General features: G+C 32.1%; 1 protein-coding gene across 1 annotated transcript; it reads left to right on the plus strand.

Moving 5' to 3' along the window:
* The first annotated feature begins 7,078 nt into the window (after positions 1-7,078).
* Positions 7,079-10,511, plus strand: LOC113867316 (BAHD acyltransferase DCR-like). Its single transcript, XM_027502565.1, has 2 exons — positions 7,079-7,566; positions 9,329-10,511. The coding sequence occupies exons 1-2, from the start codon at positions 7,117-7,119 to the stop codon at positions 10,220-10,222; spliced, it is 1,344 nt and encodes a 447-aa protein (XP_027358366.1). The 5' UTR covers positions 7,079-7,116; the 3' UTR covers positions 10,223-10,511.
* Positions 10,512-24,973: the final 14,462 nt, after the last annotated feature.

Here is a 24,973-nt window from a genome sequence, read left to right on the forward strand (position 1 = left end):
TTTGACCAAGGACTAAAATAAAATAGAGATGTATGTCAAGGATTAAATTTGACAAAACATCTTTGACCAACCACCTTTGAGCTCCTTTGGGTTGAAACCTCCCTCAAATATTGGAGGAACGTGCCTAGTGAAGGTAGACAACTCTCGGTATTCAGCCGGCTCCCTGCTTTGGTTATGCACCAAGGTCTCCAGAATCTGAGCCATGCGCTCCATTAAGTCATTGGTGTCTCTTGCTCCTCTACGTTTACCTCTACCAGCCATTCTAAGCTAAGGTAACCATAATGCAACAAACAACATTGAATTCGTCAGATTAATACAACATTTAAATTTCAAGTAATCAAAACACATCAACACTCAACTTGGACACTTCAGCCCAATACCTCAGTCCGATTTGGATGAACTACTCTGATACTAAAATTGTAACACTTTAATTTTAATTTCCAAAATAAATGAATTTTGTAAATATGGAAACAATAAAAATTTTCATTCAAATAGTTTTTGAAATGTAATTCGACAAAGTATTTCAAAATAAGGGTGAATTACAATTTGAATCAGCAACTACTACAGGACTTAATTAATACATTAGTTTTCAAAAAAAATTCCTAAGTCCTATAGCAGTTTCATCCACTTCTTCACTGAGCCCGGTGCTGATCGTCTTGGTCACCTGCAAAATAAAAACACATCAACAGTCAGCTTGGACACTTCAGCTCGATACCTCAGTCCAATTTGGATGAACTGCTCTGATACCAAAATTGTAACACTTTAATTTTAATTTCCAAAATAAATGAATTTTGTAAATATGAAAACAATAAAAAATTTCATTCAAATAATTCGACAAAGTATTTCAAAATAAGGGTGAATTACAATTTGAATCAGCAACTACTACAGGACTTAATTAATACATCAGTTTTCAAAATAAATTCCTAAGTTCTATAGCAGTTTCATCCACCTCTTCACTGAGCCCGGTGCTGATCGTCTTGGTCACCTGCAAAATAAATGTAAGGGTGGGTACTCTACGCTACCCAACACACAATCAAACATAGAGTCTCACCTTGCACATACTTCACATAATTTCTAATACATTTTACACAAGTATAATTACAAGCAACAGTGTCAAGCAATTCATTTCATTTACCCAACACACAATCAAACATAGAGTCTCACCTTGCACATACTTCACATAATTTCTAATACATTTTACACAAGTATAATTACAAGCAACAATGTCAAGCAATTCATTTCAATTTACGACCGATGCATTCATGGCACCAAAACATTTAATATACGTGCACTCACCGCATGTAGCCACACTTACTATTGCACTGTGATCATAGTTTCACACCATGGATGGTCGCTGGTTACCCCTGCCTCACGAATACCACGTGGGCAGTCGCGAGTCGCTTGACAAAGGTAGTGGTCAGAGGTCTAGTCAAGAGGAGAGTGTGTGACTTGTGGTGCACCCACGCTCACTATTGGTGTCACCACCACTCTCTCTTTCCCAAAGTATTTCTACCGTCCCCATCTTCCACACCTCCAGTGTATCGCTGAACCATTCATAACATAATCACAACAATATTTAACATGCCTCATTTATGCACATTTCAATTACATAATATTCATATTCACACACGGCACTTAGGTCCATATTCATTCACATTACACGGCACTCGGACTTATCCTCATGCACAACACACGACACATATGGCCACACTCAATTGCATTAGTAAATTATCAATCAATGGCATTTCACATTACACAATCACCCACAATGGGTTCAACTATTTCAACACATATTATTTTCAACAAAATTCATAGTTACATTCGACATGCCATCTACACCCATTTCTAACTATTTACATTATTCAATCATCAATCATTGATATGCTCGCACAAATTCACTCACATTCTTAATCAAGGGTGTGTCAACCCCACAAACCACATTGTATTCAAACACACAATAATTTCCATCAATCACACACTTCTATTCCTCTATCTCGACCACATTGCAACATTTAGTAAGATAAACAATAAACAAAATACAATAAGATAGGGTATAGTCCCCCTTACCTCGAGTTGAAGACCCAAACATGAATTCAGCCCAAGGAAGTGATCCCCACACGAATTTCGTCCTAAACACACGGAAGAATAACATGAGAACCAAGGGAAACCAAGAGAACAAAGAATGGGGATGAGAAACCAAAATCTTAAGCATGAAAACTCACCTCCAAGCGTTCCCAACACGAATCCAACCTTCAATCTAACTCCCGAATGACTTTAGAGGCAATTTAATCGGTAGGAATGTCTTGGGAATCAAGGGAAACGAGAGAGAGTTCGAAGGGAGACGTGTGAAATGATTTTTCCCAAATCCTAACCTCTTAAATACCCTTCAGGTCACGAGATTCTCGCTACAACGAGACACTCTCGTTGCAGCGATGGCCTCTGTTGCTACAGCAAAAATATCAGAGGAAACTGCATTCTGATTTCTGCAGAATCTTGTTACAGTGAGACCTTCAGCAAGATTGCACCCCAAACTGTCGCTTTGTCGCTACAGCGAGGGACCTTTCGCTGCAATGAGAAGGCGACAGTTTCTCGCCTTCCTCTCAGGGCCCTCTCGCTACAGCGAGAACGCCCTAGTATTACACCCATAACTTGTTTTTCAGCCTAATCAATCCAATCCAATCATAAACAAACACATTTATACACATCAACGTCATCATCACGCACTCAAGGGCAGATTTCAACATCTATTCACCTTTATATATGTCAAATACACAAACACACGAAAACCTACATAAACACTTATATTAATAATTAAACAATATTACAAAATTCGGGGTGTTATAGTAGTTAAGGGCTTTTACCTAAAAAACTTGGATTAAAATCCATGTTTCAACCTCTCCCCCATTCTCTCTAATCTTTCATTCTCTTTTCTCAGAAAATCTCTCTTAAACTTCAACCTTCCTTTGAATCTAACTTTGGAAGTTCAACAATCAACTCCAAGTAAGTTCTTGGAGCTTAGTTCCTTCGTTTTGTTTGTTTTCTATGTAAATACATGATTGAATTATATTGGATGGTTGTGAAAGGTTATCAAAACATGTTTGACTAATTTTGGATGTTAGTACTATATTTGGTAGTATACGTGTTTTGAACTTAGTCTTGGAGTGCTTTACTAAGCACAATCTTTTATTTGAATAATGAGATTTACACAAAAAAGAATATGGGATGAGTATAAAATGATGAATGGATCTAGTGTGAATAGTTATAGAGATACACTCGTTTTCTGACTAGACTCATGACTATACCTTTTCTAAGGAGTCCGTTATTGTATACGTTGTATCCGTGTACATGGGCTAACTGACGATTATTAACCTAGTTGTGTAAGACCTCAAGAACTGCTGGAGGCATCGTATATATGTGATCACATTACACTGAGAGTGCGTATTTAAAAAAAAAGAATCTAATGACTTGTGATGGAATATATGCATATGTGATATATTGCTTTGAGATTGATATTATTATATTTTCTTATTTTTCATAATTATGATTATACTGTGATGTATATTTTTAAAATAGTGTTAAGTTTAAATGAGAAAATAGATCCTTGTCCTTACTAAATATTTAAGGGAACATGGATGATGGCACCACAAAGATAACTTAGATTAGTTAACTATCTTATTAGTAGTAGAATGAATTATAAATTTAAGAAGTACCAACATTGTGTGTATTTTAATTTTAATATTGACTGTGAGGATGGTAATATATGGACGATAGAAATGAATGTAAATTATGGACCTAACAATAATATAAGTTTTTTTTTTTAATTTAATTTACATGTTCCCTTTCATCTAGCATTTTAAATTTATTTTCTAAATTTTATTTAAATTAATATTTTTTATTTTAATACATTTTTTAAAACTATTATTATATCATTAAAAAAATATATTAATTATTTTTAAAATTAAAAAAATACATAAAAAAATTAATAAATTTATTATTTTAATTTTATGACCACACAACATAACTTTCTTATAATTAATTAGTTATTTAATAAATTTTTTTATAATATTAATTAGTATTAATTCTCTTAAGTTATCAAGTAATATAAAATATTTTAATCACTTAAAAAAAACTCAATTCTATATTTTATATTTTTATTTTTATTAACAACTAATCTTCTAAGAATATATATTGTATTATTGTTAATTTTTGTTTATAATATTTTTGTAAATTATTTTTATTTAATTAACAAAAAAATAATATATTTTTATTTTTAGATATTAACATATAGTTTTGTATATATTTATATTAAAATCATATTTTTTAAAATATCATATATTAGTTAAATAAATATAATTTTATTTTTGTATATATTAGTCGAATGAATTATTTTAACAAATTTATTATAAATAAAAAATATCATAACAAATTTATTGGCAATTTTAAATTATAATTATAAATAAAAAATTTATCATATAAATTTAGGTAAATAAATATCACAATATATAAATAAAAAATTATAGGATATTTTATTTAAACTTTATAACTCATTAAATAATTTTGTTATAATTAATAAATTATTGTTATAACTATTTATTTTAAAATTTTATAATAACAAATGGTTTTATAATATTATGAAATAATATAAATATTATTTTTAGATTTTTAAATAAAAAATATATGCTATTTAAAATTAATTTCATAATTTTATCATAAATATTTTTTTAGTTTATCAAATGTTTTAAATTAATACAATTAACTCTAAAAATATACTAAATTATACAAATTTTAATTTTGCAGTATTTTCTAATATTATGATATTTTTTGAAAATAAATTTGTATATATAATTAAAAAAATTAATATATTATAATTTTATACATTATCATATAGTTTTTTTATGTATTTATGCTGAAATTATTATTAATATAATTTTTAATAAATTTATGACAGTAACAATTTTTTTTTTATTTATACTTCACTTAATTAACATGTTTCTTTTAGTCTAACATTTTAATTTTATTTATTTTTATCTATTAATAAATAAATAAATTAAAAAGTATTGAAAACTATATTATATTATCATCAATTTATTATGTATCATAATTTTTTAAATTTATTTATTTTTTATAATTATAAAAATATACTTTTTAAGTAGTAAATAAAATATATGTTGATATTATCAACCTTTTGAAAAAATTAGAGAATTTTAAAAAAAATTTAAATATGTTAGTATTTATTTATTTATCTTTTAAAATTTATGATAATTATTATCATATAAAATTTATTTATTATAAAATAAGTAATAATATGTATCATAATATATATATATATATATATATATATTAAAAATGTACTTATTTATTTATTTATTTTTTAAAATTTAACATATTTAATATAATAATTTATTTACTATATATATATAGTTTGTATTTAAATTATATTTTTTATTTTAAAAATTATTTAATAAAAATAAATCAAATTTGTGCAACGCACGAACATATTTATTAATATTATTAAAAATTAAAAATAGACATTTATAATAAAAAGATAATTTATGTCGTGTAAACAATTTAATCATTTGCAATGTTAACTTAATAATAATCTATTCATAGTTATAAAAAAAACATGACTACGATATTAATTAAGTAAATTAATTATATCATTAAAATTGAGTGAAAAAAGTGAAATTAATCATAAATTCACATTTAGTGGTTAATTTAAAATAAATAAAAAAATTGATGCATTGAAATAAATGTAATTTTAAGTAGTTAAATCAAATTAAAAATTTCTTTGGAGTGGCGCTTGTATGGTCTTTTCAAAATTTAGTTTTAATAGACCAACGCCAATTTCTAGGCAATTTATTTTGGCATTTATTCTAGCAATAAATATGATCGGTTCTGAAAATTATCATTTTGAAAAAAAAAATAAACAAGTTTTTTAAGGATATCAATTAAAAAAATTTAAATTTTTTTTTGTTAAACTTAATTTTTTAGTGTATGAATATAAAAATACAATAAAATTTATATGTAATAAAGTTTTATTAAAAATAATAAAATATTAAAGTGATAAATAAAAAATGATACTCAGAGTGTGACTTTAAACCTCACTTAGAGTGTTTTGTTTTAGTTGGGCAAGTTATTTTACATAACTTATAATTTATTTCACTAAATTAGAAATATTTAATAAGATTTTAATTATATTTTTAGTTATCATAATTAAGTCTAGTTGTAATTTTATTTATTTTATATTTTAGACATTTAATTTTCATAGTTTTTTAATTTTTAAATTAAATAATTTATTTTAGTTTTAGTTTTTAACTTAAATAATATATATATATATATATATAATTTTATTAATTGAATAAATTTTTTATTTTTAAAATTAAGTAAATTTGATATTTATATAAACTTACTTTTATCTAAAAAAATTATATTCTCATCCTTTATCTAAATATTCCACGGTTTACGCTGAATCTGAAATATAAATTACTTTTAAAATGTAAAAGCTAGTGTAAAGTGATATAACTTGAAAAGTTTTATAGGATATGAGAATAAGTTTTGAAAAGGAATAAATAGTTTTTTTTATTATTTTAATTGAAATTGGATAATTTAGTTAGTAATTTTTTAGTAAAGAAGGTTTAATAAAATTTAAATAATTTTACTTTGTGAAAAAGTTTGTTTAAAATAAAATTAAATATTTTAAGGAAAAAAATTGACAGTGTGACCAAATTTATTTAATTTTCAAAATAAAGGAATTTAGTTAGTTAAAAAAAATACTTGAAAGAGGAAAAAAAACATACATAATCTAAATTAAATGAATCCAAAGTATAACTAAACCAAACTTATAATTTTTGGCTAAAAACTGGATCAAAATTTAACTCGTTAGCAACCAAATAATATAATTCTTAAGAACAGATTTTCATGTTTTGACCAAACATTTCTGAGCCTATAATTACCTCCTACCAAACTAACACAGCAAGCATTATTAATTGGTCACAACCGCTCTCATGAATTCCATAAATGCTACCCAACGACACGGCTCTATAAGAATCATCTAAAATCCCACATACACATCAAACCAACTCACAATTTCTTTCATTTTTTTTTCCCTCAAAAACAATGGCAAGTGAGGTTGTGAAGAAGGAAGAATCTCTTAATCTCAAAATCACTAACAAGAGCCATGTGAAACCTGAAGAGAACATTGGGAAGAAAGAGTACCAATTGGTCACTTTTGATCTTCCCTACCTAGCCTTCTATTACAACCAAAAGCTACTAGTTTACATGGGTGAAGATTTTGAGGGTATGGTCCAAAAGCTGAAAATTGGGCTTGGTGTAGTCCTAAAGGAGTTCCATCAACTAGCTGGTAAGTTAGGGAAAGATGAAGAGGGTGTGTTTAGGGTGGAATATGATGATGATATGCTTGGTGTGGAGGTTATTGAAGCTGTTGCTGAAGAGATTGGTGTGGATGATTTAACTGTGGCTGAAAGTACTAGTAATTTGAAGGAGTTGATACCTTATAGTGGTATCTTGAATTTGGAAGGCATGCACAGGCCCTTGCTAGCAGTTCAGGTAATTTAGTCTGTCCTTAGTTGAATGCATGTTGATTTAGTTTTAAGTTCTTCATTAACTTTCCCTTAATTAAAAATACAAATGTATAATGAATGATAACTAACACTATCTAAAAAAGGGTGTGGGAGAGAACAATGAGTATGGGGAAAATTGTGCTAATTTGTAGTAGATCTAACTGCAAAGAGGTTTTGCATGGCACCATAATGCACCCACTTTTCCATAACTAGCAAAAACTAGTAGTGATTTGCCCTGTTTTAGTTTATTTTCTCTTAATTTGCTAAGAAAAGAAAATTATAAAATAGGGAAAATCAATTGATGTCATCAAAACACCCTTTTTCTCTTATATCCATTTGGACCGCATCTAGCTATATTGATTTTTTTGAATTAGATCTATGACATTGGGGGGTGAATGAGTGTCTTTCTCATCTACCTTTTTGGATCCGGGGCAACTGAACAACCCCCCACCACCCCACTCCATAAATGGCTTACACAAGAGGTTAGCAAGTAGTATTCATAGTTGATTTTTAATTTGGAGATCACATTTCTGCCCTTTGCATACAATGTGGATAAACATCACATCAGTACTTCCAACTTTGTGTCTCAGTTTGTCAATGATAACTACTTATTTAACCATTGAGGCTTAAAATTTGTTCCACTAAAAATCTTAAATACCATTATTTAATTGTTGAATTATTAAATGACTTTAGTTATGACAATAATTATTTGAAAGATCAAATGCTATTGAAAATTTTGGTGATAGTACAAAATGCTTATAATATAATAAAATGTTAACTTGAATTTTAGGATTAAGTTTAAATAAATAATAAGAATATAAATTTATTAAAAAAATATTTAATATATTTTTATATTTCCAATATAATAAAAATATTCTTTTAATAAAAAAATTACTCCTTTTAAATGTGACAATTCAATCCTACTGAAAGGGACAACTGCCTTCGACTGGTTAACTTAACTTGTGTGGCTCTTAATTCCTGCCGCACTCATCCCCTTCCTTTCATTGTATCTTTGACTTTGAAGGGAAAGATAGTGAGAGATATATTCAATTTAAAACGCCTACACAAAAGGAGTAAGCAATTTAATAGGATTTTTCACAATGAACGAAAAAATAAAACAATGTTGGGAAAAATCATGCCCTTTTATTACAATTTTTTTCTTTTAAAAAAAATACTCTTTTACTAATTGCAATATATATGGAAATTGATTTAATGTTTTTGCAAAATACATAAATCTGGGTAAGTAGTGCACAGTTTGAAAACTTTACAAGGTTTTATTAAACTATTTTTTAATATATGTAAAATAAAAAATAATAAAAATTTAATAAATATTATTTTTATTAAAAAAATAAATATTTAATAATATTAATTAATAAATTATATTAAATTTAATAATTTTATAAAAAATTTAGAATTTATTATTTTTCAGTTTGAACAGATTATCTTGAATAAAAAATAGCTGCAGTGTAAAAAAGTAAAAGATGAAACATAATAACTTTACATAATCTAAAATCAATTTGATAGATAAATATGAAGCCACATGTGTCGTAGATGTCAATTTATTTCAGTAAGGATAGTGTTAAATTGCTGAGCACGTTGTTGGCCACCACATTATGCCATTATGGTGCGCCTCACTGATCACCTATCACATTCATTCTCTCTTTTTTATTTTTGAAATTTTTCATGGTTCTCATTTTAATTGCCATTGCTTTATAGATTCATTGATATAACCATTGCAATGTATACAGTTGACTAAGCTCGTAGATGGGCTTGCAATGGGCCTGGCTTTCAACCATGCTGTCCTAGATGGCACTGCCACATGGCAATTCATGACTTCGTGGGCCGAGATCTGCAGCGGAGCACCATCCACGTCGGCCTCACCCTTTCTTGACCGCACCAAGGCCCGGAACACTCGCGTGAAGCTGGACCTCACCTTACCCGAGCCCAAAAATCCACCAACATCCAACAGTGAGGCAAAGCCCGAGCCTGTACTCAGGGATACAATCTTCAAGTTCTCCGAGTCAAAGATCGACAAGATCAAGTCAACGATCAATGAAAACCCTCCATCGGACGGTTCAAAACCATTTTCAACCTTTCAGGCTCTCTCCACTCATGTTTGGCGCCATGTAACCCATGCACGTAACCTAAAGCCAGAAGACTACACCGTGTTCACCGTCTTTGCGGATTGCCGGAAAAGGGTTGAGCCGCCGATGCCAGAAACCTACTTTGGAAACCTAATTCAGGCAATTTTCACCGTCACGGCGGCCGGACTATTGACGGCCCAGCCGCCGCAATTCGGGGCTTCTTTGATTCAGAAAGCCATTGAAGCACATAATGCTAAGGCAATTGATGAACGTAACAAGGAGTGGGAGAGTGCACCAAAAATTTTTGAATTCAAAGATGCTGGGGTGAATTGTGTGGCTGTGGGAAGTTCCCCTAGGTTTAAGGTTTATGACATTGATTTTGGGTGGGGGAAGCCAGAGAATGTGAGGAGTGGAACTAATAACAAGTTTGATGGAATGATTTATTTGTATCCAGGGAAGAGTGGAGGGAGGAGCATTGATGTGGAGTTAACCTTGGAGCCTGAGGCTATGGGAAGATTGGAGCAAGACAAGGATTTTCTTTTGGAAGCATTAAACTAGCTACTAGCTAGAGTAATTCAACAAGAAGATGGATAGAAAATCACGTTCTTGTGAGGGAATCTGGAAGTATTACTGCTTAGATTGTTCGTTCAATTATGAATTCTTACTTTTGGTGCTATTTAATCTAAGGCTGTGGTGTTTTGTTGGATAGGATATTTTATATTTTGTGCTTTTGGGTTGGATTGATTTTGAATCTATTAATGTTGTTCAACTCTGTACGGTCACGTTGCGTACTTTCTCCATGACAAGAATAAAGATCAGAAGGGAATATCTTATAGCAATATGTTATTTAAATAAAGAGAAAAAAGTGAATTTATAAATATATAATTATTTTTGTTAACCAATGTGACTGGTTATATAAGGGATAAAAAATAATAAATTTTGTTAAAAATTATACTAAAAATGTATTAAAAATAACAGTGTCTGTATTTATAAACCTTTAAAAAATATATATTAATTTTAACCAATATATAGAGAATTAAATAAATCACTCGAATTTGAGAGAAAGAAGGTTAACTAGAAGTGTTTCGTCGAGAATATCTAATCGGTAGACGCCTTCAGTACTACGTTATCCGCTTCTAAAACAAGAAATGGGACTCGAATTAATTTCATAGAGAGTTTGGCAGCTCAACAACGTGACAACATTCAAACATAATGATTCATTATGCGGGCACATGTACAGGAGAAATACTAAGAATTTTTATTTTCAAGTACAAATTTTTAAGCTAGTTGACCACCTTGGCGTCATTTTATTCAATAATAGTGGGTTGGGTTGAAACATGAAATAAGAAAAATAAAACGTCAAACGACAGTATTAACCAGCGTCTTCCCTGAAGTTTTAGTCTCCTGGTTATACTTTTGACAATGGATGCTCCATTAAATTGGTTTCATTTTATACATAATTTCAGTGTGAATGTCTTGATATATATGATTATTTATAATTTTTAGATAAATAATTTTTTTTTTGGTAAATTAATAAAAAATTTCTTATAAAAAAAGATTTAATTACATTTTTAATGTAATATCATAATTTTATTAATTTATTTAAAGTGAAATTATTGACTTCATAAAATAATTTAGAAAATCTCTTATCATTTATGATATTGGGAGTATTTATATCGTCTCGCCATTAGCTATACACATATATATAATGAAAATATTTTTTATTTTAAATTTGTGAAATTATAAATTTGGATCATACAAAATGATTAAATTTAAAGTTTAATCATTGAAAAAAAAAAATGATTACATACAGCTTTACAATTGTTGAATAGAAGTTATCAGAAACTTTTTTATTTATTTACTTTCCGTTTATCTAAAATGAAGTTTAAATTTAGCATAAATAAATAGATGAGGTATCAAGAACTACTCTCTCTCATGTATATTTTTTATTCCATTTTGAAATAAATGTGTGTGAAAGATTGAAATACACTTTATTGAAATACTTATGTAGTAACCTGAATTGTAACGGGATGATGAGTGTTTTAGAAAACCATTGATTAGGAATAAAATGTTTTTTAAAAGTAGAATAACCGCCACTAAAATTTATTAAAAAAATTAAAAACAATTATCATTGAAAAAAAAATAGACTAAAAAATCTATTGTATGTATGAAAAGTGTTAACACTCTATAATATCTATTTAAATAACATTTGTTTTTAATTATTTATTTAAATTTATTATAATTTTAAAAAAATACTTACTTGATTCTTAAATGATAATTTTTATCATTTTATTGTTTTTTTAATTTCTCTTGTGCTCTCCTCTTTGTTTCATATTGTGTTGAATGTTTCCCTTTTTTTTTTTTTTTATTCTCACCATACTAGAAGTAAAACTAATTTTAAATGTGTAATTTTTTCATTAGAAGTCAAATTTGTTTTATAAATTTTCCTGAACTAATTTTTTTTAAATGAAATTGTTTCTTTTTTGCTTTTGTAAAATAGGATTAAAAAATATAAAAAAATAACTTTTTTTGGACAAAAATAAATATTCATAGTTCTTTACTCAATTCTTATCAAATAATATGTACACAAATATTTATAGTTATAGGAATTAGTAAAGAAGTAAATAATTTTTTTTTGTGTAATATTAAAAAGATTGTAAAATGTTTAGAGGGCAAGTGTACCCATCGAGAAGTAATAAAGGGTTTTTAAATTAAATTTCTGAAATATTGTCTCACAAGGATTGATTTTCAATTACTAAGAATTTTCTAATTCAATTGTTGAGCTTCCAATATGCGAGATTAATTAAAACAAGAATTTATAAAATCAATTATAAAACTAAGAGCAAGGAATACAATGCACATCTTGGTTAAACTTATTGGAGAGAAACCTAGGGCATATGGATTTTTTCATTCAATCCTTTATGTTATTTTTCTATTTAACTCTAAATCTGATTTCCTTGTGATTACCAATAATTCATACGAATACGATTAAAACCCAATGGTCATGCAATATTAATATTCTTTTCTCTAAATTAACATCTCCAATGGTCATGCAAGACATCAATTTAAGAAAGCTTAAGGAACCTATGAACTTGTTAATTTAATAATGATTAGAAGAGAAAGATTGGTTTGGTCCACCTAATTCTTTGTCTCGTTTTACCCTATAGATCTATTAATTAGCTGTGGTACGGTCGCCTGACAATATAATTAATTAGGATTAAGAAAGAAGCGCAATAGGATAAAATATAATCTCAAAGCAGAAATCAAATTTAGATTCAAATATCAAAATTTCATAAATTCATGAACAATAGTTCCCATAGCCCTAGCTATAGACTTAGTTATTCATGCTAAAGAAAAGAACTAAAACAATCATAAATAAAGCCATAAAGAAAAGAAGTAGCAAAACTAGAGTGTAAGATGTGTTCCTGGTCTTTAAGTACGATCGCTCGAAGCTTCAAGTTCCGCTAAGAGTGTGCCAAAGATCCCGTGCAAAAGAGACGAGATGAGATGTATCCCAGAGCAAAAGCCAAGATAAAAATAGTGTCAAAACGGTGCCAAAAATCTTCCCTTTTATAGGATTTGAAAATATTAAAAATCTTCATAATTGGGCTTCCCGCAGATGAGCACGGCTGTGCAAGGCCTTAAGCACGACCGTGCATGGGCTCAAAGCACCCCCATGCTTATTGAATGGGTCTGAGCGTGTTGACTACTGCCGAGCTCTAATCTTCCATCAATTTGGGCTCAGAATGCACCCAAAATCCACTTATAGCCTCTTTATACCAAACTACATAATTAATATATAAATTAGTGTAAAACCCAAATAAAATAAAAGTCAAATATGAATATATGAACTATAAAAGAGGGCCTAATTACAGACTTATCATAAAATTAAAAAAATATGAAATGAACATTAAAACTATATAGAAGATTGTGTTAGAGAGATAGTACAAAATATCAAGTAAACATTTAATTTTGGTTAAAAATAGACATATTGGCTTAGGCTAAAAAAGATTGCTAGACATATACTGGATTTATAATGAAAATTAAAGTTACAAGTAATGTACCAGATTTTTCCAAAAATATGAAAATGTCAATTATATTTTAGAATTGAATAGAAAAGTAAAGGATAAGTTTTAGACTTTAACGAGGAAAGTAAAAGGAACCAATTAGGTTTTGTACTTTGACAATAAAAGTAAATTGATCAATTAGCTTTTGAACTTTGAGAAAAAATAAGGAGACATTCACAAGAAAAGTAAAGAGAGTTTGTTAGGTTCTAAACTTTGGCAAGAAAAATAAAGTAATCAATCAGTTTCTAAACTTTAACAAAAAAATAAAGAGACTTTAACAAGAAAAGTAAATAGAGCAGGTCAAGTTCTAAACTTGAAAAAAATGTAAAGGAGTCAGTCAAGTTCTAAACTTTAACAAAAAAGTAAAGAAGTCTGTTAAGTTTTGAACTTTAATAGAAAGTAAAAAAGTCAGGTAAATATTGAACTTTTGACAAAGGAAACAATCATATTTTAGACATAGATGGAAATGTTAAAAAAAGTTAGTCATTTTTTAGATTTTAACAAAAAATTAAAGAATCCAATCAAATTTTGGACTTTGATTTTAAAAAAAAGGTAAAGAAACCATAACAAGAAAAATTAAAAAAATCAATAAATTTCTAAATTTTGACATAACAGTAAAGTGGCTAGTTAGATCATTAGCTTAAACTAAAAATAAAGTTTTAAGACAAGCGTCCAGAAGACGAAGGTAGAACACCAGCGTCCACCAGGGATGTTGCAATCTTTGGAGATCCCTAAGTGGAAATGGGACAACATTTCCATGGATTTTGTTTCTGGGTTGCTGAGGACCAGGAACAACCATGACGCCATTTGGGTGATTGTGGATCTATTGACCAAGACTGCACATTTTCTCCCGATCAACATGAAGTATAAGTTGGAGAGACTCGCCGATTTGTATGTAAGGGAGATAGTCAGGCTGCATGGAGTGCTGACTAGTTTGGTGTCCAACAGAGATCCGAGGTTCACCTCAAGATTTTGGGAGAGCCTGCGGAGGGCACTGTGCACTAAGTTGAAGCTTAATTCAGCTTATCATCTGTAGATCGACTGTCAGAAGCAGAGAACCATCCAGTCACTGGAAGACTTGTTAAGAGCCTGTGTGATTGAGCAGCAGGGGACTTGGGAGGAATGTTTGCCGTTGGTGGAGTTTACCTACAATAACAACTATCATGCCAGTATTGGAATGGCGCAATTTGAGGCCTTGTATGGGCAAAGGTGCAAAACTCCATTATGTTGGTATGAAATTGGAGAGGCGACTTTATGTGCACCAAATATGATCCAAAGGCAAAATGAGTAGATCAAAATGATTAGAGAGAAGAAGAAGGTTGCACAGGATTGACAGAAGAGCTACCATGATAGAAGGAGTAAGCCTTTGGAGTTCCAGGTAGGTGACTATGTGTTTTTGAAGGTTTCACCTGTGACCGGAGTTGGGAGAGCTATAAAATCTCAGAAGTTATCTCCTAAGTTCATTGGGTCATTCAAAGTGTTAAGTAGAATTGGTTTGCAGCGTACCGAATAATATTACCTCTGAATCTCTCGAATCTCAGGAAGTATGTGTCAGATCCCTCTCACGTGATTGATCTCGACCTGGTTCAAGTGAGAGAGAACTCGTCATATGATGTATATCCAGTGAAGATTACGAATCACTGTGTTAAGCAGTTAAGGGACAAGAAGATCTCATTAGTGAAGGTGATATGGAGCTCAAGTGATGAGGGAGATGCCACCTGGGAAATGAAGAGTAGAATAAGAGAATTGGATCTAGGATTGTTTGTGTAGTTGGTTGAATTTCAGGGATGAACCCTAAAGAAAGGGAGAGTTGTAATGCCCCAAATTTTGTAGTATTGTTAATTATATATATATATATATATATATATATATGTTTGTGTGTGTGTGTGTGTGTGTGTATGAATTGATGTTTGAATGTGCAATTAATTGTGTAATGAGTTGACTATGGATGTGATGATGATGAGTATTGAATTACAGTGTGAATGTGGGTGTAAGTATGTGCAGATATACATACGTTTATATAATATGATTGATTGAATATACATATATATATATATACACACACACACACACAGGCTAAGTGTGGGTGCTTGATAGACGATGCTGAGTCGCTATCAAAATAACTAAGTTTTTTAAAGATTTTGTAGTATAGAGTCAAACCTAGGTCAATTCACGGAGACACATTCTTAGTCAAATTTAATTTTAGGTTTCCTTTTGAAAAATACAAATAATGTTTTTGGGGTTTTGAAAATTGCAATTATTCAAATTAAACTACGGACAAAATTAAAATGAGTAAAAATGAATTAAGAAACATTAATTCACAGAATATCAATTGCATGTAACTCTGACTATCACTGTATCTAAAGATTTAAATCTGCTTTTAAATAATCACTCAATTCAATTATTAATTCAATCGAATATCCTAATTGAATAGAGTTACAAATTAAATCAAATAATCATTTAACCTAATCCGCATTAAACTAATTTGAATTCTAACAAAAGAAAAGTCAATTTAGATCGCAATACATAATTCTAAGATTAGAGAGAAAAGAGAACAAACTCGAAGTAATTTAGCGCAGAAACGCTTACTCCACGCAAGAATGAAAAAAGAATAAGAGAGTTCGAGCGAAAGTAAAAACAAAGATTCTTATTTCTACCAAATCTCAAAATCTCAAAGTGTCTAATTACTTCCCCAAATTTAGAACCTTATTAGTCTATTTATAGGTTTTGATTAGGGTAAATTAAGTGGCCAAAATGCGAGGCTCAATAATATCTAAAAGCCCAAATTTAATTATTAAATAACAAGGGTCCAAATGCAATCCTGCAACAATATTCAGCAAATCTGTCTCAACTTCAAAAAAATCATAAGAAATTGAAAACAAATCCAAATCCAATGATCCATATATGCATTTTGAAGCCCTGGATATGTAGAATCCAATACACCTGAAATAAGCCAAAAATGATATCTATAGAAAATGTTATGACCAAAAGAGTAGTCAGAGATCAGAATAACCGAAAATACGAAATTAAAACATTTATTTGTAACAAGCCCAATTTATTCAAATAACTAGAAAATGATAAAAACTCTAAAAATAAAGCATATGAAAAGTATTTATTAATCAAAATAAAATTATAAATATAAACATAAAATATGTCACATTATATTTCTTCACACTTAAGATTTTGCCCTCGGGGGCAAATCACAAAATCAAACCATAGGGGACCTAAAACAAATTAAGCTATGTACAAAGCCCATCAAGTTCAAATATCATGGCTAGAATGGAAATCAATCCTCACACTTCAAATTGAGAAATGAACTTATCAAATCAAGTGAATGAACCATAAGAGATAGAATCCTCACACAATATACTCTCAATCACTCAAGTGTATAAGGTAAAATGTGTCACTCAAAATGCACAACATGAAGCATGATCATCCATGAGCTTTCCCATTGCCTACTTTTCAACTAGAATTCACACATACACACAAAAATCAAGAGGGCTTTTTCTAGGTTATAAAGGGGCATAGTGAAGGTGAAAAAATTATAAAGGTAATCAAGATAAAACCAAAGAGGATATAAGAATAATGAGGAACGAATCCAAAGAAAGTAAGCATGAAAGTAAATCTTCTAAAAAAATTATAATGTAATACAATCCAAAAATAAACCTCTTTTATTTTTGCTAGCCATCCAATGCTTCTTTTCTTTTTTATTGCATACTTTTTTTCTTTGTTTCTTTTTTTTTTTTTAGTAGCTGATTTTTCTTGCATTTTCTAAAGTAATCTCCCCCACACTTATTTCTATGATCATTCCCAAAACAATTCCAAAGTTCTTGTATCCCCTAATGTTGGGTCATTTTATTGTTTACAACTTTAGCTTGAAATGAGCTAAGATCATAAGAAATAGGACAATTAGGCTCAAGGAGGCTTAAACGATGTAAATAATGCAAGATTAGCTTTTTGGTTAGTAGTTTGCAAGAAAGAAATGATGTCTCTATCATGTTAATGCAAGCATATGGAAATATAGTCTTAAAAAGGCTCAAGGAAAGTTCTAGTGTCATACAACCATGAGTGTAATCACACAATGAAGGAAAGTAAAATGACATGATATTGTTATCTATATGGCTCAAAACCTCACAAGGTATATATTCTATCACAAATAATCAAACACATAAGATATCAAAGTCCACCTATCAAACCGAAGAGTGATTTAATCAATCTATCAAAGCCATGAAATAATCACTTAATTAGACTATGTACACACCAAAAACGTAGTACTCTCCCTCACTTGAAATTAACATTGTGCTCAATGGATAACACAATAAGCATAAAGATAATTCAAACAATCCAATAAGTGAGAGAGAGGTAAGAAAACTCCCTATAAATCGGGGTAGACGGCTAATTCAAAAGTGGCATCCTCTTGTTTATGTTCTTTCAAGTCCTTATGAAAAACCTTGAGCCGATGCCCATTAACCTTGAAGCTCCTTTGCGATCCCATATCCTGAAGTTCAACAACACCATAAGGGAAAACATTAATAATAAGAAAGGGACCATTCACCTAGATCTCAATTTACTGAGCATCAACTTAAGTCTAGAATTATATAAAAGGACTTTGTCACCAATGTGAAACTCGTTACGCCCTATTAGCTTATCATAAAAAGCCTTGGTGCACTCTTTGTAGATGTTGGAGTTCTTATATACTTCTCTACAAATCTCCTCCAACTCTTATAATTGAAGCTTCCTATGCAAGCCAGCTGCCTTTATATCTAGGTTACATTGCTTGATCACCCAAAATGCCTTATGCTTTACTTTTACTAGTAGATGACATGTCTTGTCAAAAATAAGCCGATAAGGAGACATTCCTATGGATGTTTTGTAGGCAGTTTTGTAAGCCTACAGAGCTTCCTCCAAGCATAGACTCCAATTCTTTCTGTTGGGTTGAACAGTCTTCTCCAAGATTTGCTTTATTTTCCAATTGGAGATCTTCGCTTGTCCGTTAGTCTGAGGGTGGCATGGTGTGGAAACTTTATGTATAACCCCAAACTTCTGAAGTAAGGCAGCCTTTGTGAGATTGTAAAAGTGTGATCCCTAGTCACTAATTAATGCTCTGGAAAATCCAAATTTGTCAAAAATATATGACTTCATAAAATCTACAACAACACAAGCATCATTTGTACGAGTGGCTTTTGCCTCCACCCACTTGGAGACATTGTCTATTGCTAACAAAATATAGGTATTATAACACCTTAAATTTAATTTCAATAAATTATAATTTTACAAATTCGGAATGAAATAAATTTTATTTCAAATAGGATTCTCAACCCTTAGTTTCATCAAATATTTTAAAATAAGGAAAGGGGTTACAATTTCTATCAAGTTACTACTACAGGACCTATTCAAATACATTAATTTCAAATTAAAAATCCTAGTCCTATAGCAGTTTCATCCACCCCTTTCACTAAGTCTGCTGCTAATCATCTTGATTACCTAAAAAATGAATGTAAGGGTGAGTACTCTACACTACCAAAACATACAATTAAGCATAAAGTCTCACCTCCAGCATATTTCCAATGCATTAAATAAATACAGGCACAGACAACATTATCCCATCCACAAGCACAAATCATGAACCCATGCATACGCATGCCAGCCACACTTATATTAACACTGCGATCACAGATTTACACTATAAATGGTCACCGGTTACCCCCGCCTCACGGATATCATGTGGGCAGTCACAGGTCGCTCAGTAAAGGTAATGGTTAGAGGTCTAGTAAGGAAGAAAGTGTGTGGCCTGTGGTGCACCCGTTCCACAGTCAGTGTCACCACCACTCCCTCTTCCCCAAGGTATTTCTATCATCCTCATCTCCCACACTCCTAATGTATCACTGAACCATTCACAACACATTACAACGGCGTTGCACGCCCCAGTCACACACATTTCAATATACGGCACATAACCCACATTTAGTAGTTACAGCACTAGACCCATATTTCATTTTCATAGCACACACAGCACATAGTTCACAATTCATTTAAGACACACGGCCCCTAGCCTATTTCCATTCATATTACATGGCCCTCGGGTCCACATTTTCACACAATGTTCATTCAATTATACAGCACGAGTGCCCATACCCATTCACAACATCCAGTACATAATTCACATCATTTCCTTGCATCAAATGGCAACCAACACAAGCACATCACTCAATTTCACACAATATGCCAGAGGTCGGACACCTCCGGACTCAACCCAATTCGTACAATTCATCAATAGACATAACCTCATCTCCTATTTCTATCACATTACGATATTCGTTCAAATAAACTCATTCCTAACAAAGATAACTAAGGTAAAGTACTCTCCTTACCTCAAAAACGAAGACCCGACACGAAACATTGATAGAATCGCTTCCTCACACGGATTTCATCCCTAAAGCACACAAAAATTCCAAGGGAACTTAAGGAAAACCTCAGAAAATGAAAGTAAGGGACGAAAACCAAAAACCCTAGCCATAGAACTTACCTCCAAGAGCTCAAAACACTTCCCCAATCCTCAATCTAGCTTCCAATCGGTCTTGGAGGGCTTTTAATCCATAGGAATGGGTTTGGGTAGAGAGAATCGTGAAGGAGAGAGAGAGTAATCGTGAAAATAACCCTCTTATCAAACCCTAACCCTTCAAATACCCCTCTGGTCGCGACACTCTCGCTACAGCGAGATATTCTCAGGGCCTTCTCGCTGCAGCTAGAATCCTCTCGCTGCACCTAGAATCCTCTCGCTGCAGTGAGAACAGCTCAGAATCTTGCCCTACACTCAGCCCAACCAGTCATGCATACACATAAATACACACACACACACACACACACACATATATATATATATATATATATATATATATATATACACATATATACATACACATGAATATACATTTAGATATATATATAATTATCAAAATTAATATTACAAAATTCAGGGCGTTACAGGTATAGCTAAATGAAACAGGAAAGGGACCCATAAAATCTATGCCCTATACATCAAACACCTCACAGAAAAGGAGAGGTAGTTGAGGCATCTCATTTCGACGCGAGATGTTCCCAGTTCTTTGTCATCGCTTGCATGTCTTATAGAAGTTGTGTGCATTCTGGAATATTGTAGGCTAATATAGTTTAGAATCTAAAATCTTTTGGGCTATACGTTGAGGTCCAAAGTGTCGACCACAAGTCAAGGAATGGCAAAATCTAAGTGTAGAGTGGAACTCAGGTTCGGGCACACATCGTCTGATAATCTTGTCACTGCATATCTTCTACAAATATGGATCATCCCAAATATAGTATTTGGAATCACTCTTTAGCTTGGTAGCCTAAGCTTTGGAAAACTATGTAGGAATCTCCTTAGCAGCCAAATAATTTACTAAGTCTGCATACCAAGGATCATGCCCTCCAATGTGGTAAAGCTGCTCATCTGGAAATGTGTCTCTAATAGGGAGATCTTCTAGTGGCTGCTAAATTCTGCTCAAATGGTCTGCCACTAAGTTTTCTGCACCACTTCTATCTCTGATCTTAATGTCAAACTCTTGCAGAAGAAGCATCCAGTAAATTAGTCTCGATTTAGAATCTAACTTCTTAAGCAAGTACCTCAAAGCTGTATGATCAGAGAAAATAATTACTTTAGAGCCAAGTAAATATGAACAAAATTTATCTAAAGCAAAAACAATGGCTAAAAGTTCTTTTTCTGTAATGGTGTAGTTTGCTTGTGCTTTATCCAATGTCCAAGAAGCACAGGCTATGACATGGGGTTGCTTTTCTACTTTTTGACCAAGGACAACACCAACTGTAAAGTTTAAAGCATCACACATAAGCTCGAACAGAATCTCCCAACTCGAAGGTTGAATGATTGAAGTAGAAGTGAGGCGCCTCTTCAGCTCATCAAAAATGTGCTTGCAGGTCTAATCATAGATGAAATCAGTATCTTTCTGCAAAAAGGTAGATAATGGGGACGCAATTCTATTGAAATCCTTGATGAAACGCCTATAGAAACTTACATGGCCAAGAAAAGAGCGAACTTCTTTTACAGAAATAGGATAAGGTAAAGAAACAATTACATTAATCATGGCTCTATTAGTCTCAATACCCCTACTTGACATTACATGCCCTAGTATAGTCTCTTCAGTCACCATAAAATGACATTTTCATAATTTAAAACCAAATTAAATTGTATGCATCTATCTAATACTCTAGACAAGCTATCTAAACATGCATCAAATGAATACCCATAAACAATAAAGTCATCCATGAATACTTTAAGTGAGGTCTCTAGGAAGTCTGCAAAAATGCTTATCATATTACACAGTTCGAATGACATCCATTTGTAAGCAAAGGTACCAAAAGGACAAGTGAAGGTAGTCTTATGCTGATCCTTTAGGGCTATGTGTATTTAAAAGTAACCATAAAATTCATCTAGAAAGCAGTAATGGGATTTCCCTATTATCTGCTCCAAGACTTGATCAATAAAAGGAAGGGGAAAGTGGTTCTTGCAAATGGCCTGATTTAGCTTACTATAATCAATACAGACTCGCCACCCATTCTGAATTCTTATCAAAATCAGCTCATCAAACTGGTTCTTGGTGAAGTTATACCGATCTTCTTGGATACAACATGGATCGGGCTCACCCATTCACTATCATAGATCGGCTATATCATCCCAGTAACTAACAGTTCACCAACTTCTTTCTTCACCACCTCTAAGAGGGTGGGATTCAGCCTTCTTTGGGACTATCTCACAGGTTTTGCATCTTTATCCAGCAGAATTTTGTGCATACAAGTGGATGGGCTAATTCCTAGAATGTTTGTCAAAGTCCATCCAATTGCTTGCTTGTGGGCAACTAAAGTTTGCAACAACTTCCCTTCTTATGCAGCATCCAAATCTGCTGAAATGATCACTGGCAGCTTATTATTAGCCTCTAAAAATGCATACTCCAAATGCTTGGGCAGAAGCTTCAGCTTGAGTGTAGGTGGCTGCATAATAGAGGGAAGTGTCCTGGTGGAGAAGTCTAATTTTGCAGCATGTATCTGAGCAGGTTCAGAGGTATGTGTACTTGTCATAATCAAGCTAGAACTTTCCAAAGCTACTGCTGCATCACATGAAATATCATCAACTATTAAATATACATATATTTCAGCACAGACTTTACACAAATCTCCTATAGTACATGCACAACTAGAAATATCAGAAAAATCAGTACAAAATTTCTTAGTTAAAACATCAATAATATCTATATGAAATGCACTATGGAGCTCTGATGGATGCTTCATGGCCTCAAAGATGTTGAATTGCACAACATCGTCTCCAAGCTCCATAGATAGAATTCCTGAGTGCACATCAATCTTTGTCCTTGCTATTTTCAGGAAAGGTCTACCAAGGATCAGTGTAGGCATACTGGATTCTTCTGCCATGTCCAGAATGTAGAAATCAACAGGGGATATCAGCTTATCCACTCTCACAAGCACGTCTTCTACTACTCCAGTAGGAAATTCAGTGCTTCTATTTGCCAATTGAATGACTACACGGCTGAGGCTTTAAAACCTATAGATTGATGTAGGCATCACGTTTATGGTAGCACCAAGATCAAGTAATGCATTGCTGAAGGTGGAATTTACAATAATGCAAAGGACAATAAAAGTGCTAGGATCCTTGCACTTTTGTGACATATTGGGCTGTATGAGGGCTAACTCTTTCATCCCCTTTCAATCTCTTCTTGTTAGTGCACGACTCTTTAAGGAACTTTGCATATTTTGGAATTTTTTTATCGTATCCAGCAGTGGAATATTCACTTCTACTCTTCTAAATGTATGAAAAAGCTTCTTATCAAAGTCTGTTGGTGGCCTTGGCTTGGCCACTCTGTTCGAAAAGGGAAGGAGTAGTTTTTGTACAATTTTTGAACTGCTAGGGGCAGTTTGTTGCTCTTTGTTTTGCTGCTTCTCTGCCTCCACATCATCTTGTACCTCTTCATCTTTCTGGTTATCTGATATCTCCTTCCTACTCCCTAATATTATGGCACTCACATTTCTAGGATAACCTCTGGTTGAGAAGGAAGTTGTCTAGAACCTTGAGGCTTAAACTGGTTTATAGTAGTAGCAAGTTAGTCAATCTGTGTCTACAGGTCTTGAATGGAGGCATTGACATTCTGTTGAAATTGCAGATTGCTCTTGGCCATTTGTTTGATCAAATCCTCCAATAAAGGCTCAGGATTTTGCTGTGTTTGCTGTTGACTCATAGGGGGTTGTCTATAGCCATTATTTGCTCGGCTAGTCTGTTGTTGTTACTGCTGCTGCTCAGAGGTACCATATCTCTCATTTAGATGATCATTGAAGGTAGAATTATGAGATTGGTACTGGAACCTATACTGCTGTTTTTGTCTCTGAGGTTGTTGGAAATTTGAAGCTCTGTATTGGTCTTGTCTTCCACTAAAACCTGCATGGGCAGAAGCTTGTTGGCTACCATCATGCAACAAAGGACAACAATCTGATGTATGCTCTATGGAGGAACAAATATGACAGTCTCTAGTCACCCCTCCTTATGGAATAGTTTGTTGTGTAACAACTAGCTATCTCACAAAAGTAGTGAGTTCTTCAATTCTGCTCTCAAGTCTGCTAGAATTTGCTACCATATGGTTTGGTTGATGCACATTATACACCTCTCTCATTAGTGCCATGGCTCTTGTATTAAACTGCTAAGAGTTCTCTGCCATGTTGTAAATTAGTGCTCTGGCTGCAAATGATGTATTGTCTATGAGAGCTCTACCACTTGCTGCATCAAGCATGCTCCTCTCCATTGGAGCAAGGCCTTTATAGAAGTACTGAATAAGCAACTGGTCACTGATCTGATAGTGTGGACAAGTTGCATATAGCTTCTTGAATCTCTCCCAGTACTCATAGAGGCTCTCTTGGTTAAACTGTCTGATGGCACTAATCTCTTTTCTGATTGTGGCTACTCTAGAAGTAGGGAAGAACTTCTCTAGGAACATCCTCTTCATGTCTATTCAGCAAGTGATAGACCCTGGCTGCAAGTAATATTTTCAATCTTTCGCTGCACCATCCAAGTTGAATGGAAAAGCCTTCAGCTTGATGTGGTCTTCTAGAACTCCTTGAGATCTTTTTGTTGAGCAAACTATGTGAAACTCCTTCAGATACTTATGAGGGGCCTCACCTGCACTACTATTAAACTTAGGCAACAAATGGA

This window comes from Abrus precatorius, unplaced genomic scaffold, assembly GCF_003935025.1.
Source record: "Abrus precatorius isolate BTA unplaced genomic scaffold, Abrus_2018 Scaffold5, whole genome shotgun sequence".
NCBI classification, from domain to species: domain Eukaryota; kingdom Viridiplantae; phylum Streptophyta; class Magnoliopsida; order Fabales; family Fabaceae; genus Abrus; species Abrus precatorius.